This window comes from Saimiri boliviensis, chromosome X (genome assembly GCF_048565385.1).
Source record: "Saimiri boliviensis isolate mSaiBol1 chromosome X, mSaiBol1.pri, whole genome shotgun sequence".
Classification (NCBI taxonomy): Eukaryota; Metazoa; Chordata; class Mammalia; order Primates; family Cebidae; genus Saimiri; species Saimiri boliviensis.
The window spans coordinates 44,838,083-44,855,450 of record NC_133470.1 but is presented as its reverse complement, the minus strand read 5'-3'; the positions used below and the strand labels follow the sequence as shown (position 1 = coordinate 44,855,450).

General features: G+C 52.1%; 1 protein-coding gene across 2 annotated transcripts; it reads right to left on the bottom strand.

The window, feature by feature from the left end:
* Positions 1-2,893: 2,893 nt before the first annotated feature.
* Positions 2,894-16,424, bottom strand: SUV39H1 (SUV39H1 histone lysine methyltransferase). Of its 2 annotated transcripts, none has more exons than XM_003939542.3 (6): positions 16,101-16,424; positions 12,954-13,099; positions 11,261-11,923; positions 5,496-5,642; positions 5,278-5,407; positions 2,894-4,470 (listed from the first exon to the last, which is right to left on the bottom strand). In XM_003939542.3, exons 1-6 carry the CDS (start codon positions 16,153-16,155, stop codon positions 4,337-4,339), a joined length of 1,275 nt encoding a protein of 424 aa, XP_003939591.1. In that variant the 5' UTR covers positions 16,156-16,424; the 3' UTR covers positions 2,894-4,336. The 2 variants fall into 2 exon arrangements, with proteins under 2 accessions (XP_003939591.1, XP_003939590.1); XM_003939541.3 differs by lacking the exon at positions 16,101-16,424 and adding an exon at positions 15,186-15,862.
* Between the last annotated feature and the right edge of the window lie 944 nt (positions 16,425-17,368).

Here is a 17,368-nt window from a genome sequence, read left to right as displayed (position 1 = left end):
TCTTTACGGATGAGGACAAAGGGCAAGTTCCACGAATGGTTTTGAGGTCTGAGTCCAGGGTGTGATGTTCCTGAAGCATTTAGAGGTCTGTGTTTAGAGTGGGGAGACTCCAAACCGATTGGGGGTCTGAGCCTAGGATATGAGGTTTCTAAACTGTTTGGGGTCTGTGTCCAGGGCGTGTGATCTCAGTTCCTCAGGGTCTTTGACATAGGGTGTGAGGTCTTTAAGCTCTGGAGAGGGTTTGTGTTCACATTTTCAGGTCTGTGAGGCCTCTGAGTTGTTTGGAGCTCTGTCTCAATGTATAAAGGCTGTGAGCTATTTCAGGGAACTCTATGTCCAGTATATGACATCTCTGAACAGGAATCTGTGTTGAGGTTATGAGCCTCTGAGTAGTTTTCAGGCCTGTGATCCAGCATATGTGATTTTGGGGCTCTCTAACATTGTGTCTGAGGGTGTGAGGTCTCTGGACCGTTGGTCCATTTTTGTCCCAGTTTGTGAGTTCTCTGAGAAATTGGTGGGTCTTTATCCCTGATTGTGAAGTCTCTGAGCTTCCCAAAGGTCTGTAATCAGACTTCCAGGTGTCTGAGCTCTTTGGGTGTGTGGGTTACTAAGCATGAGGTTTCTGGTGTTTGATATTGTCTGTTATCAATAGAATAGGAATATATTGATTCCTAGGCTGTCCTGGCTCTGAACTGTTGAGGGGTCTGTGTCAGAAGGCATGAAGTCATGTTTGAACTGTAAACAGATTTATTTCCTAGGTATGAGTCCTGTGAGCAGGGTCTGTTTCCAGGGCGTGAGATCTGTAAGCTCTTGTGATCTGCATCAAAGACTTGAGTCTCTGAGTTGTTTGTGGCACTATATTCACGTAAGGTCTCTGGGATGTTTACTGGTCTGTTTTCTAGGGTGTCTATGAGCAATTTGTGGGTTTCTGTCCAAGGTATGACATTTCAGAACCATTTAAGGATCTGTTTTCAGAGTGCGAGGTATCTCAGGTGTTTGGGCAGTCTGTGTCCAAGGTGTGCCAGCTCAATTGTTTGGGGGTCTGTCCCAGGATATTAAGTATCTGAGCAGTTTGGAAGTCAGTGATCAGGGTGTGGAGCCTCCAAATAGTTTCGGTAGTGACATCTCAAGTTGTAAGGTCTTTGAGATGGTTGTGCATCTCTATATCGAAGGAAAGTTCTCTGATGTGTTTGAGGTCTGAATTCCAGTATATGAGGCAGTCTATGAGGTCTACGAGCTATTTAGGAGGCTGTGGCCCATAGTTTCAGTGAAGCCTGTGTTACTTGCGGTGTGTCCAGTTATGAGAGCTCTGAGATATACGTAGGTGTGTATCCTAGGGTATGAGGTTTCTGAAAAGTTTGGAGTCAATATTCAGGGTATAAGGTCTATGAGGCCTTATACCCTAGGGGCCCTATGTATGAGGTCTCTGGGCTCTTTGGGATCCTGTCACTGTGTATGAGGTCTTTGACATATTTGGATATCTGTGTTACAGCATGTGAAGTCTCTGAGAAAAAACAAAGAGCACTGGCTCCCATTCAGTTTAGGGATGATGAAAACGAGTAAGTATATTTGAAGTGTGGTCTTCGTTCTCCACTTTATATCCTGGCACCCTATAGGTGCTCAATAAATATTTGCAGAAAAAGCTTCCCCAGCACACACAAACTTTTCATTTTGAATGCAGGAGTCAGGTTTTGGGTTCAAAGACTTTAAGAGCAGGGAAGGTCCAGCTAGAATTTTACCACATTTTAACATTTTCATTGAATGTATTTCTCTGGTTATTTTTGTTTGCTTATGGCAAGCGATTATGGTTTTTCCATTCAGACAGCAGTGGATTTGGTTTTCTCACTCCCCACTCTGCTCTACTCCTCCTACCACTGCCCCCCAGCCCCTACTGCCCACCTAGTGCTGTATAGCCCCTGAGGCGTGGGTACTTGGTCAGGCAGGAGGTGGCAGGGTCTCAGCCACACACTACCAGTCACGACTGATCACCACCAATCATGACTAGTCTAAGCTGGGCAAAGCTGATCACGGCCAGTCAAGGCCAATTACCAGAGATCATGGCTGGTCAAGGCCAGAAACCACTTGTCGTGGCTGGTCAGGATGCATCAAAGCCAGTCACAGCCAGTCCAAACTAGTCAATTACAGTCACAGCTGGTCCAGGTTAGTCACAGCAGGGCAAGACCAGTTGAGACTGGACAAAACTGGTCAAAACCAGTCCAGGTCAGTCCAAACCACTCCAGGCTGATCACAGCCAGTTTAAGCAGTCAGAACTGGTCATTGCCAGTCCTGGTTGGTCAAGATGGGTCAAGGCCAGTCATGGCTAGCTACCACCAGTCACAGCCAATCATGACAAGTCAAAGTCGGCCAACACAGGTCAAGATCAGTCAAGTCCAGTCAAAACCAGTTATGGCCAGTCTAAATCAGTCAATTTAAGTGCATTTTTTGGAGACATGGTCTGGCTCTGTCACCCATACTGGAGTGCAGTGGTGAGATCTCTGCTCACTGCAGCCTCCGCCTCCGAGGCTCAAGTGATCTTCCCACCTCAGCCTCATGTGCCACCACGCCCAGCCAATTTTTGTATTTTTAGCAGAGACAGTGTTTCACCACGTTGCCCAGGCTGGTCTCAAACTTCTGAGTTCAAGCAATCCGCCCGCCTCAGCCTCCCAAAGTGCTGGGATTATAGATTTGAGCCACAACACCCAGTCTTAAATGCATTTTAAAGTTTAAGTATAAAGCAAACTTATTTTAGGTCAAGATGTTATATAGATGATGGTGTGATATGCTGTGGGGGCTGAAATTGTGAGGATTAGGCTCAAATGGCTGAGGTTTGAGGAACATGTTACTGGGCAAATCCAGCTTCCAGTCTCTATCCCCTCAACCCCCACCCACACAAGCACCTCACACCTTGGTTTATTCAGTCGACCGTTCATTTTATTGATGCCCACTCCTGGCTGCATAGGGTTCAGGGGTGTACAGGAGGAGAACCAGATTCAGTCCATGCCTGGAGGCTAGTCTGGGAGGCCAGCGGGATGGACACACAGATAGACACATAGATCTGGCATCTGATAGCAGGGCATACAGTCTCACGTAGGGGCACTCTGGGCACAGGTAGTCAGGAAGGGCTTCCTAGAGAAGACCTCACAGGGAGTGGGGGAGCAAGGAGCGAGGCAGCCATCAGAACCTTTGCCTTTTGTACATTTGTAGGTAGGTGACTTTTGAGACTAGTGGACCCAGGGTGAGCACAAAGGGCTGGGGTCTGGGGTTGGCAGGCAACAAGGGCTTCCCTCTCACCTCACCATCCCATAGTGGGGAAGCCATCTCCCCCACCCCAATTCTTGGCCTGTGCTTTGCCTTCTGCCACATGGGCCCTTTCCTGGGATCCACCTCTGTGGTTTTCAAGGCTTCCCTGAGACAATCCACCTGGACCAGGTGCTCTACCCCATGCCTGGCACCTCATCAATGCACATTCTTGTCCTAAGTGCTATCTACGGACTATCTAGATCTTGGTTCCAGCTCTGAGTGGTGTCAGCGGTCATGACACCCCAGGTTACAGCCCCCAGTACTCGCAGAGCTCCCAAGAGCCCCAGGTACCTTCTCTGTACTCCGTAAAGGCAGAGCTTGGTCCCAACCCACCTCCAGGGCTGGCCAGCTCTGCACTGTCTTCCTCTCACTGCTCAGTGGGCCATGGATACCCACTCCCCTTCCAGTGGCATGCGGGTACCCACTTCTTAGATATGCAACCCTGAAGAAGAGCCCCTACAGCTCTTAGGGCCAATACTAGCCAGCACTGTAAGCACGAGCAGAAATCAGCCTCAGCCCGTAGCCCAGGGACCCCCTTTCTTTCACTAGTACAAAGTGTCTGTGGTCGGGGAACCAGCTTCATGTCTGGCTGGGCGCTCTGGGCTCTGATGTCTGCCTGCCCTGGGGTTGCTTCCCCATACCTTTGGGGGAGTAGGGAGGAGGCCTGCAGCAGACCCCTCAAGCTCCAGGCAGAAGCAGGTGCAAAACATATTCTGGGGCTGGGCTGGGAGTCACCCCTTGGACCTCCTTAATAGGCCATGAATCCCAACAACAGTCTTGATGTTGAGAAATCATTTCTGAAGGTGGGTGGGGGTTTGTAAGTGCAACCCACAGATGGGGCTGGGACAGGGAAAGGGAACTCCTGGAGTCAGTCCTCACCACAGCTGCAGCCCTGAACGTAGAGCAGATGGGAGCAGGTGGGGGCAGGTGGAGGCAGGCGAGGCCCTGGCAGTCATTCTCAACAGGAGGGTAGCGGTGGGAGAGGTGCAGGTAGCTTCAGGCCCTCTCGGTCGGTCTGGCCTCAGACTTCTAAGGGCTAGAAGAGGTATTTGCGGCAGGACTCAGTCCCACACTTGCATTCAATACGGACCCGCTTCTTAGGGGAGCCAGGGAGCCCAGCCAGGCCAAAGTTGGAGTCCATGCGGGTGCTTTCCATGTCCACGGGGTCCACTGTGGAGTCACAGCCAGGGAGGAAAGGAGGGAAGGAGGTAGGGAGGGAGGGGGAGACGGAAGGAGGGAGGAAGGCAGGGAGGGAGGCAGGGGACTTGTTAGAAGGCCTGAATGAAGGGTCCCACTACCCTTTTTACCATGAGACCAAGGATCTTAGGAGCTGGAAGCAACTCTGGGATTTGAGTTAGGAGGAGATCTAGGGGTTGGTGGTTTGGGGCTGGGGCCAGGGCTCAGCACTGGAGGTTGTTCAGGTCAGGGGTTGAGGAATGCTGGGGGAGGCAGGGGGCTGTCAGGGAACCAGGAGGGTCATTTTAGGTGGGGGGCAGGGGCAGGAATAGAGGGCCACCTGGGCATCCAGAGGTACATCTGAACTCCCCTTCCAATGACCTGCCCTTGAGAGTCTGAGGTGGCTAACTTATCAAGGAAGGAGGGGACTGGCTGGAGGCCCCAGAGGTGTCCAGAGGCTTGGGATGAAGAAGGCCAAAGGGAGCTAGGAGTGGGGAGGGGCTGGGGGATGAGGCAAACTCAGTCAAGACTAGAGTCAGGAGTGTCTTAACGCTCCAGGAATCTTGGGAGAAGTTGGTATGAATGCCTCAGGGTTAGGGTTCAGGGTCTGGAAATGAGGGGACCCGAGGGGTAGATAGCGGTCTAGTAGTCTGAATGGGAGACTGGGAGTCAGGAATAGCATCTTAAAGCTCCCGCTACAGAATTTTCCTTGGTTCTCTGAGTGACTGGTGTGCCTTCGGGAGGGATCCTTGTGTCCCAAGTCACTGTGCACCCCTGCCCCCGGTCCCTTGCCACCCCCACCTTGCATGTTGTAATCAAAGGTGAGCTCCTCGCCTGCCCGGATGGTTTTTGTGGCAAAGAAAGCGATGCGGGGCAGCCGTTCATCAAGGTTGTCTATGAAGACGTTGTACACCTGCAGGTTGGGGTCACACTGGGCGAGAAAGAACAGTTGTGGGAGAGTGAGGAGGGGCCCCAGCCTGCCCCTCTCGACCCCCTGCCCGCCTGCCGGGGGTACCCACACTGTGGTTGACAAAGTGGGAGATGTTCCCGTAGTAGGCGGCATCCACGGTGTACACGTCCTCCACGTAGTCCAGGTCAAAGAGGTAGGTGGCGCCCTGGCGGTCGTAGATCTGGCCCCGCCGCTCCGCCTCCTCCGAGGTAATAATCTAGGGAAAAGGATTAGGAGAGGGTGAGGGGAGACTGGCTGTGAAGGCTCAGGAAAGCTGGCACTGCTCCTGACCCCTGAAGGACAGGGAGCAGGAGGCGCCCCTGCCTGTGGACACATACGGGCAGCGACGCAGAGGGTCTGTCGGCCCTTCTTGAGGGGCTGGGCCTCAGCTGGCCACTGCCCAGCCAGCCTCAGGCCTCTGGCTGGCAGGAGGAATCCCTGGTGGTGAGCGCAGGCTGGCCTGGCTGCAGGGCCCAACTGGGGCCAAGCAAGCACCTCCTGCCGCCACCCAGCAAGAGGTGCCCTACAACCTGAGATGGAGCAGGAAGGTGGTCAGGAGAGACCAAAGCAAGGGCAAGAAGGCAACCCAGGGTGCCACGGGGAGACACTGACTGATCCAGGCAAGGGAGCCTGAGCCCTTACAGGACCCTGCGGGGAGGCCCAGGTCCAGAGAGCCAGAAAGAAGATGAGGCCACATATTTCAGAGACAGCAGCAAAGAGGGAGGAAAGATAAAGGGAGAGCACAGTGAGAGAAGCCCAGGGCCGCACAGTGCCAACTGGTGCTTCAGACAGCAGGAAGTGCCTCTTTCCCAGCTGTGTCCCTGTCTGTCCTAGGAAATGGGAATCTTCACCACTGTCCTAGGCCCAGCTTGTCCTTGCCTCCCAAATACTGTCACCGGACTCTCCACCCCACCCCAACAAATCTCTCCTCTCCGGCCCCATGGTCCCTCTTTCCCAAGACCAGCAACAGCAGCCTCCTAGCAATCCCCAAGTGTAGCTGAGCAGGTCCTTCCCTGGGCAGGCGTCCCGCTGTACCTTAGCCAAGGACAGTGCACAGCACATAGGAGACACATGGGGACTGCTATTTACTTTGATTGTGCTTCCTGGCTTAGCAACTTGTCCTCTGTCCAAATGGTGGCCCTCCAGGCAGCCCCAGCACTCCCCCGCCACTCCTCTTCTTCCTTCCCCTCCCTTCTCCAGAGACCCCTATCAGGCCTCCACTCTTGCTTACCCTCATGTAGGCTGGTGACCATGCCCTTCTGACTTGGGAATCCATCTCCTTAGCTAGGATGGCCACACTGGTGTCCTCCCTCGCTGTCCCCTCAAGCCTGTGCTCCATGCCAAAGGCTAACTAACAATGCCTTGAGAAGACCAAGATTTACCCACCTTGGGCCACACTGCCCACTGCCCTGTGCTCCTGCTCTGTTCCTTGAGGAACCTGGCTCCCCTGCACCGTTTTTGTTTGTTTACTCATCTATTTGGTGGGTTTTTATTGAGGACTTCCTTGTGCCCAGTTCCAGCACACAGGGCTCACGGTCTGATTAGGGAAATACAGGGTCCAGGCCCGGTCCCCATTCTCAGGGGTCACAGCAACCAGGATTGGTCGCTGCCGTCAAGGGGTCAATGTCTAGTCACAGACAGATCAGACAACCACAGTGTAAGATTGTGATCAGGAAACCTAGTGCTTAGGGTTTAAGAGGGAATGGAGAGGTGACAGTCTCTAAAGCAAGTTTCAGACCATAAAAGGGCTTTACCACCTGGTGGAAGAGTGGGGACTCTCTCCTAAGGGCCACAACATGAGGGTGGAATATGTCAAGCTCAGTCTCCCTTCACCTCCTGAAGAACACACAGTCTTCCTTGTGGCATCAGCTCAAACAGATGGGACTTCTCTGGGCAACCTTCCAAGCTTACTGTTCCTCCCCTACCTCAAAAGCTGGCCACTTATCTGATTAAGCCCTGGGATCAAAGGTCAGCCTCTCCCAGGCTCATGGGCCTAGTGGGTGGGGTATGAGCCATCTTTTTCACTGTAGTCCCCCCTCAAGCCAGGGGGAGTGCCCACATCCTCCCTGGTCTCCATCTTCATACCTGTTCTGCCACTACCTGCTCTCCCAGTCTCACCAGGAGTGAGTCATACTGCAGGCCCTCCAGGGCACACATGCTTCCTGGTTCCTTCTAGTCTTCTTTTCAATCCCATTCTCTAATGATTGGTCAACCCTGAAAGCTTGGGAACTGATCGGCCAGTCTCTGCTCCCTAGCAGCTCTCCAGAATAATTGGCAAAGACAGATAGGCTATAAGCTGGCACGTCCGAGTGGGTGCTGACGTGAATGGGAACTAGAAGACTTGGAGTCAGCTGCTGCTCTGCCCACTCCTGGATATGGGATCCTGAGATCCTGAATGTTCTCTCTGTGCGTGTTTCCTCAGAAAAGAATAAAAAAAAAAAAAAAAAAAAAAAGCTACAGCCTGGCAGGACACCAGTTTTAGACATTATTTGGGCCTTTATTTTATTTATTTATTTTTTTTAAAGATGGGGTTTCACCATGATGGCCAGGCTGGTCTTGAACTCCTGACCTCAGGTGATCCACCCACCTCAGCCTCCTAAAGTGCTAGGATTACAGGCGTGAGCCACCGCGCCCAGCCGAGCCTTTATTTTTTTATCCATTGTACTACTCCTGTGATTCTAAGAAAGTTACTCTACCTCTCCGTGCCTCAGTTTTGTCATCTGCAGAATGGGAATGACAGTGACAAAAATCCCAGCATGACAGGGGCTGTTGTAAAGACCACACGATTTCATGGACGTGAAAGGTGTTCCTGTCTGATAGGACAGTGAGCAATGTTAGGGGTGGTTATAAGGACCACTCATAAACGTAAGGCACACCCTTATTTTATGTGCCCTTTACCAAGAAAGGAAAAACTGCTGTTAATTATAAATGATACACCACGATTTAATTAAATTAAGACATCTTCATTTCAGAGACGTTAAAGTAGGAAGAAGATGCATGTTTTAGAATGGATAGGATAGGACAAGAGAGGCTGGCATTGTCTCTTGGCGGAGGATGAGAATGTTCTGCAGAAACGTGAAAGTTCTGATCCGATGTGGGAGGCTGCAAAGGAGGGAAGGGCAGCTCCTGTGGCGGGAGCTCTTGGTACAGACTGTCAGTCCATGTACCAGCTGAAGAAGGATAATAGATAGCATGGTGTGCAGGCACAGGGGATAGGCCCTCAATTCCATAACACCCTGGCAGCATCTGGGACAGTACTACAGAATCAAGTAAAGTAGAACTGCTACAACAAAATGTATGACTATTCACCTCAAGTAGGATAAATAAGGACTACAAACCGGACCCTATCCTGTCAGGCTGGGTCTTGTAATCAGATAGGTTATAAAAAACTTGGTCTTCCAGACATTTTGGATTTGCTGAAGTTTGGACTGTGCTGGCTAAGGTTTATATCAAACTTACAGTGTACTGAATACTGTTCAAGTGCTTGATACATAGTAACTCATCTAATTTTTGTAAAAAGTATATAAGGTGAGTGCTATTATTGTTCCCATTTTGCAGATTAATAAACGGAGGCACAGAGGTTAAGTGACTGCTGATGAGTAGTGGAGCTGGAATTTAGCCTGGGGCAGTCAGGAGCCAGCATCTACCCTCCTAACTATCTGCTATGCAGTCTCTTCAGAGGGGGGTGTGGAAAGATGAGTTTGGCTCTACAGAGGCCTGTGGCACCATCAGGAGGACCCACGGGTCTGAGGGTGCTGGAGGGCGGCCAGGAAATAGTGTAGCGAGAATGTGTGGAGAGCAGGAAAGGTGAGGACAGGGGTGACAGAATCCCTGGAAACCCTGATGTTTCCAGTGTAGAAGATAAAGATACTAAGGAAGAGCATCCAGAAAAGTCTAAGGCCCAGGAGGCTCTGAGGCTGCCCGTGGGGTGTAGACTCTTCCTCCTCAACCCTATGTGGTAGACAGAGTTTCCTCCAGACACCAGTACAGTGAGGCTGAGCTATTTCCTGCTCTGTACAGCCTCTAGGATGGTGGACTGTCGGGGTCCTATGGGGTCTGGACATGTCCTCCTCCAGCCAGTTTGGGTTCCTTCAAACTCTGGACACTTCCTCCAGAGTGTCAGGACACTGAGGGCATGAACACTTCCTCTGACACCGTCGGGGTGCCTTGGGGTGTAGACTAGATCTCCAGGCTGTGTGGATCCCTGTAGGATGAGGACACTTCTTTTTCCTGACTGTCATGACGGTGTGGGTGTGGACACTTCCTAAGGACCAGGTCCTCTAGAGTGTGGAGAGCACAAGCTCTTCCTCCAGGTCACTGGGATCACTGTGGGACGTGGACTTCCTGCAGATTATCAGGACTCCCTCCCCATCCCACTGTCAGGAGCCCTCATGGTGTGGACACCTCCGCTCTCCTCCTTCCAGATGGCCAGGTCCTGTGGTGTGTGGACATTTTCCACTAGCAGGCCAGCAGGGTTGTCTGGACAGGCTGTGGCTGTCTCCTCACCCAGACTATCAGGATCCTCTGTGGTGTAGATTGCTCTGCCCAAGATTGTCTCTGTCTCTATGGGATGTGACCCTCTCTGTTTTACAGTTTCTCAGAGTAGGAGCCTCTCCTTGTTATCAGTATCAGTGCTACAGTTTGGACATCCTCAGGTGAGTGTCCCTCAGGCCAGTTTCTGTCACTTTCCAACCATATCACACCCCTAAGGGACCTATGGAAATGTATAGAGGTATCTGGGGTTGTCACTATGACAGGGCACACTCACGGATTTAAATGGTCAAGGTCCAGGGATGCTAAATGTCCACCAATGCATGAGACAGTTCTACATAACAAAGAATCGTTTCATCCCAAATGCCAACTGCAACCCATCTTAAGAGTGTGACATTTTTCTGTTGTAGATACTTGCTGGCTATCTACTTGCTAGTTATGGCTGTGCTTTAGCCTTTTGCAGCTGGACACATGGCTAAAACACATCCCATTGCCTCCCTTGCATGGAGGTAAGGCCAGTGACTCAGTTCCAGCCAGTGAAGCATGGGCAGAAGTGATGAGCACTGCATCTAGGCCTGGCCCACTAGGATGGGCCCCTTCTATCTCCCACTTGGCCCGCGTGCCAGGCAATGCTGAGGATCTAGTGGTGACTCCAAGGCTTCAAGGCACAGCAAAGGCACAGAAGGAAAAAAGCCTAGGTGTCCCAGTTGCTGTGTGAAAGGATACTCACCCAAATACCCACAATGGACTGCTCCATGAGCAAGCAAACTTGGAACATGCAAAGCCACTAAGATGAGTGGGTTGTTTTTACAATGGCTGGCTTACCTAATACACTCGGCCTTTCCCCAGTGTCCTGAAAGTCTAAAGGAGTTAGGCAATCTCTGTCCAAGGCCTGTCTCATCCTACTCCAGACTGCGTTCCTTCTGTGCAGACTGGTAAAACAATGCTCCTCAGGCAGATACTGCTTGGTGATAAGATGGGCCCTTACGAAATGAGAAGAGGAAGTGCCTTTCCAGGTGATGCAGCCCTATGCCAGACCACATGTCCTCTTACAAGGAATGCTAAGGCTGCCTGGATCTCAGCTCCCACTTTTCTTCTTTGCTAAGTACCCTGATAAAGCCAACCCAGTGCAGAAGTATTTCAGTGTTCCTGTAACCACCAGCATGGCCATGCTAGTGTCTACCAGCTTAGAATACTAGCCCCTGCCCGATGTCCCTATGACACTCAGATCAGTCTCCCAGGCTTTCCCATAGGGAAAGCAGGGAGTTTCAGACACACAGTGAGGAGAACTGGGTGTACACGTTGTGAAGAGCTGCACACACACACCCGGTCCCGTCTCCCTACCTCTCCCACGTACTCCATGACGAAGCTGTTCTTGCGAATCTTCTCCAGAGTGCGGACGCCCCAGCCGCGCCCGTCGTCCGTGCGGAAGATGCAGAGGTCATATCGAATGCCCTTCTGTACCACACGATTTGGGCAGTCATAGCCACAGCGGCAGCGGGAGTTGCACTCGTAGATGGGCAGCCCGGCTCGAAGCCGCACCTGGCCCTGGTCATTGTAGGCAAACTTGTGCAGTGACGCCCCCGGGCAGCAGCCTCCGGTGGGTGCCCACAGACAGTCCTGGCACTCACAGCCCACAGCCACCTGGTTGAGGGTGATGCCCTCACCAACACGGTACTCATTGATGTACACGAAGGCCCGCGGGGGGCCATCCAGGTCCACCTCATTCTCTACGGTGATACGTCCCAGATGGCTGCGCTTGGCATTGAGCTCCTGCTCCCAGCGACGGAGCGCCCGCCTCTGCTTGGCCTTCTGCACTAGGTAGTTGGCCAAGCTTGGGTCCAGGTGCCGGGGGGTCTTTGACCGGTGGTGCCGCCGAAGCAGCTCCCTCTCTAAGTCCTTGTGGAACTGCTTGAGGATGCGCACACACTTGAGATTTTGCCGTGGCTCCCAGGTGCTCTCTGAGTCTGGATATCCACGCCATTTCACCAGGTAATATTCCTGTTCCTGTTGGGGGTGGGTAGGGGGATGGGGTACCATAAGTGGTGAGATCCTTGTGCCAGCCTTCATGAGGCTTCCATTCCAAAGGTGATGGGTAACACCTACCTCACTCCACCGCTTTTCTGGAATGACTTCATGCAGTGGTCAAAAAATATGCGCTCTACGGTGAGGATTACTAGGTTCAAATCCTGCTGTCTATCTAAACTCTTCCAACTTTTAATTAATCTCCCAAACCCACTCCCCTCCTTGGTCTTCCCCATCATCAGCTTCCTCCTAGCTGTTCAGACCTGAACTTCTGGAGTCAGCCTTGTCTTCTCTTTTGCTCACACTCCCCACATCCACCCTCTGCACATCCCGTTAGCCCCACCTTCAAAATAGGAGAAACCATCACTGCCCCCATTGTGGCTCACCTGGACCCTGACAAGTCCTTGCCTGTTGTAGGCAGCTTACATGTATTATTAACTGAATTACTAACTGAATCTTCACAAATCAACATGAGGTAGATGCTACTAGTCATCCCCCTTTTACAATAAGGAAAATGAAGTACTGAGGGTTTGGGTAGGTAGCCTGGGTTAACACAACCAGGACTAGAACCCAAGCATGCTGACTCCAGTTTGTTCTCCTAACCATCCTGCCCCTCCCTCTTCTGACAATAGCTGTCCCCATTTCACAGTTGTTAGGGGGATTAAATGAGTTTCTGAGAGGAAGTGCCTGGCACACTGAAAGCGCTCAATAGCTGTTAGCTATCAACATTTCCACTCCAGGGCTCAGCATCTCAATCTCTGCAATTACTTTGTATTCCTAGGGAGATGGGAAGAGATTTACTTGGGAATTCATCCTGCTCCTGACCCCATCAGAAAGCTGCTTCGTATCTTGTCTGTATCATAGGGATAAAAGGGTCTATTCATCCTATTTTTTCAGGGTCAGAGGAGGAAATTCCCTTTGGAAACAGATGTGGATAGTTGAGGACAAGAGAGCAGGACACTAACTTCCCTGTGACCTGTCCCCTCCCAGACCATGGTCACCCCAGACTCACTCGTATCTTCTTGTAATCGCACAGGTACTCAACTTCAAAGTCATAGAGGTTCCTCTTAGAGACACCGAGGGCAGGGCAGGAGAGCTTGGCCAGGCGGCACAGGTCCTGCAGCTGATTCCAAGAAGACTTGCAACACACACTACAGCCTGGATCAGGGGGCGCAGAAAGAACTATTACTGGGCAGCCTGACCAGGTCAGGAGTCAAAGGGGACCCCAAATCCTCCCTGGGACATCCCAAGGACTGCCTGAGAGTCAGGGAAATTTAATCCACGGCCTTCCCCAATGCTGAGACTGTTCTACAACACAAATGTGCTTTGAACCCTAATGCTCACTGCCCAAGGCTGCTTCTGGAACAGCAGACATCTAAGTGGGGTTTGCAACATGAATTGTCCTAATGGAATCTGTTCCCAGAGCTTCAAACTCCCTCTGTTATTCCTAAAACTGGCTGCAAACCTGCCTTGGGTTCAGGACCTGATCACCTTTCTCTCCACTTTGCAAAAGAAAGAGAACAACCCCCCATCTCAGTAGGATGCAATGCCCCGAGGAGGGGCGGGTAGGGGGACAAGATTGAAACCTCCAGGGCACCAAACAAAGGCATAACTGGAAAGAATGGTCCTTAATCCCTTATCTCAAACTCCTGGGCTAGATGTGTTTTGGAATTCAAGGGTTTTTGAATTTTACGAGACTATTTCTAGGATACACCTAACACTCCCAGCGTAGCCAGGGGACATCAAGCTATCAAATGCATTAATCATCCTGCAGCAAAACTATGAATTTCCCACATTAAATAGGAGGAAAAAAAGATGTAAAATAGCCTCACAGAATAGTTCCACTTTATAATCTACTTTTGCCATAAATGGTGCCAAATTTAAGAAAAGGATTTCAGTTTTCAGGGCTTTTTAGATTTTGTAATTACAAGCAAGAGATTGTGGAATGATAGTACATTACAGGAAGGCTCCTTAAATGATCAGTCTGGGTGCCTTAAATCCACAAGGTATATTTTTTCCTGCTGCATTTTGACTTTGTTTCATCCATCTTCGTGTAAAAAGTAAAGCTCGTCCAAAGGGTTATGGTCTGAGTTTATAAGCACAGCAGTACAGGTTAGTGACATTGATTCTTTGAAATACACCTGGTATATTTCTGGGGCTGCCAAAATTTTGTAAGACAAACGGATTTTAAAAACCAGATTTCTTTCTGATTCAAGGGACATTCTTAATCAATGTGCTTTAGAAGCCATTTTATCAAATCATGTCTCAAAATATTCCAAGGGCAGTCAGTCTTCATCCTATTTCATCTTTTTAAAATGTTTAATATTTTCTGCCTCCCATTTCGAAAATCACACTTAAACTCTAGATGTCAACCTAAAAATGTACAAGAGCTTTTCAAAATTATTTTGCGTGTAAGCCCTACCCCCCCCCCCACTTAGACAAGACCAAGTGGAGACTGAGCCCGCATGTGCCCACGCTTTCCTCTCCCTACAGCCTCTCCACGCAAACCCCTTCCTTCACTTGCATTTGAAACCCCACTGAAGTGATCCCAACTAACACCTCCAGCTGCTGGCTCCGAAATGGCCACAGGTGGACTCTCCTATCCGTCAGAGGTTCCACGACTTGTGAAACCCATGCTTCCTGCGGCTTTCGTCACACAGAGGAGCCCCCCAACATACTGAGTCACCCCTCTTTCTCTACACATGGGGGGAGTCCAGCTCTCCTATTGGGAAGGCCCCATTTCCCTCTTCTGGGGGATCCTCTATTCCAAACCCTTCCCTCATCACGCTGAGGAGATACACTCCCCCTGAAGAGTTCTCTGTCCCCGCACTCTGAAAGGGGGGGGGGGTCTGTCCCCCTTCTCTTCCCTCCCCTTCCGGCGTCTCGCGTGGACACCGAATGGGTAACGGTCACCGGGGGCCGATTTTCCCGCGCGCGGGCGCGCCTCCCAGACAAGCCCCCGCGCGTGCGCGCGCCGGTCCAGTTGCGATCTGCGGCGCGCGCCCCCCTCCCGCGTCCCCACTTAGCCCCGGACCCGCCGCGTTGAGAGGCGCGCGCCCCCTCCCCTGAGCCCCGCCCAGCCTCGCGCACCAGGCCCGCGGTCCCCGAGCTCCATCCTTTCCGCGCTGAGCTTCCAGCTCCCGGCGCCGGGGCCTCGGATGCCGGGGCCCCGAGCCGGCGACGCCACCCCTCCAGCCCACCCGACCTGGCCAGCGGGCCCGTGCCTCTGCCTCCACTGCTTCACCTTTTAAATTTTCCGCCATGTTTCCCCACGGCTAACGACATTCGGGCCTAGCCGGCCTCGCGAGAAGATACGTCGCGCGGGCGTGGCCGGCGACGCGCAGCCTATTGGCCTCGGCTCGCAGCTCGCAGCACACGCACGGACCAACCGGAGAGCTGTGACCGAACCCCTCCCCGCCGCCCGGTTCGGTCCCTGCCGCGGGCGGTCGCCGCGCTTTCCCAGAGTGCGTCTGGGCGGCAGCGGCAGCGGCGGTAGCTGAAGTTGCCCGAGGCCCTGCCCGTGCGCCTGTCTGTCTGTCACACCGCTAGCCAATCACGTTGTCAGCCAGTAACTGGCTTCTCAGTTCTGTCATACCCCTTGTTATCACCGTCAGTCAGCTCGTCATTACATTTTAACTCCAAGCTGGCCAGGGCTCCCAGGTGGACTAGCGCCACATCCAACCGCTCAGGCAGTCGCCCTAGACAAGTGCGTAGTCAGACCTCTGGCCCCCATCTACACTGCCGGGCAGTCAACGCCTGCTTCCATTTGTGCCCTCGGGTCATCTGCGACTCCCTGGAGGCAGGCAGCACTGTTAGCCAGCCAGCCTTGTCATTCCCTTAAGACCGTCCTGTCCTCACGTTGTCAGCAGATCAATTAGTTCTCCACCCACCGTAGCCCTGGGACCAGCTGCAGTTCTCCCTGGGGAAATCCTCTCATGACTGCAGCATCCAGCCATGCCCCCAGGCGGGCTCTGATTAAGGTCGGGACAAGCTGTCATTGTCATCATCTAATACAGCCCTGTCCGGCAGTCACTATCAATTGGTCACGTCTTTCGGTTAGATTATTTCTCATTCACACCACGATCAGTCACAACACCCAGCTAGGCTCTCAAAGCAAATAGTCACAGCAACTAGAGGTACGATTACGCCTCCACACCACCTGTCAGCAGTGGGTCAGCCAGTCTGTCATTTCTCAGGCGATGCATCCCGACCATTGGTCAATCAGTCTCCTCTGATGCGTTGAAGCTGAGATTCTATCAGGGCAGACAGTCCATAACCACGTACAGCCATCGAGTCAGACAGCTACGCGTGTTTTGCTGCTGGCCAGCTGGCCTGTGACTCGTTCAATCCGCCCCTCATCACATTGTCAGTCATTCTCGAGCAGCATCCGACTGACCGTACCGTCTGTCAGGTGATCAGTCTGTCAGAGCACCCAGCCAGGTCCTCCAGCATGCTGTGATTCGAGCAGTGTGGACAGTCGATCACTAGATACAGTTGCCTAGCAAGCAGCCACAGAGCCTGTTGATCAGTCAGACTGGAATTTCCCCAGGTGGCCCTCCTTTACACAGTGCCAGACAGTATAACATCCAGACATAGCCCCAGGCGAGCTATGATTCCTGACAATACTCATTCACAACATCAGGCCAGCCAGGCAGGCAGTAGCACCACGGGTCATCAGTCAGTCAGCCTGCAAGGTCCTCAGGAAGCTCCCTGTCTTTTCCACTGTCAGGCCACCAGCCCCAGCTAGTCCCAGGTGGGCTGTCATTCACTTAGATATTCAAGAAACCGTGCTATCAATTCCTTAAATTGCCCCCTCTCCCTGTCACTCCATGAGTTCTATGGTCAACCAAATGATTGTACAGTTAACCAAACAGATACTCTGTCTGCCTGCCAGTCCAGCTGTGAGGTCACTGGAGAAGTGAATGGCTGGTCTGAGGTTCCATCAGCCCCAGGTTGCCCTGAGTGGGACAGACAGGAGCATTAAGTTCCACCGTGCATCCCCTTCTCGAGCAGAGTCAGATGCTGATCCTCACATACCCCCGCACCCCTACCGGCGCCCCCCCGCAGTCTCCTCGGGCAGCAGGGCTCTCCCACTCCCAAGTGTTCAGGAGACCTGTCCAACCCACAAGAGTGATTTAAGACAGGCTCTCTGTCTAGATCTGAGGGGAAGATAAAGGGGTCTGTGGCCAGTGGTGCCCCCAAACACTATAAAGTACTGGGCAAAAACCTGGATTCTGGAGCCTGACTACCTGGACTTATATCCAGGCTCTGCCATTTACTAAATTACTTGACATTCGGCAGTTTCTTAAAGTGGTCTGCACAACCTTGAGTAAGTGGTCTTGGGGTGGTTGTCTCCCACTCATTTGAAAAGTGAATTGTTCTGGACTAGCACTTTTTCAGGAGACCTCAAAAGTTAAGAGGCCATCC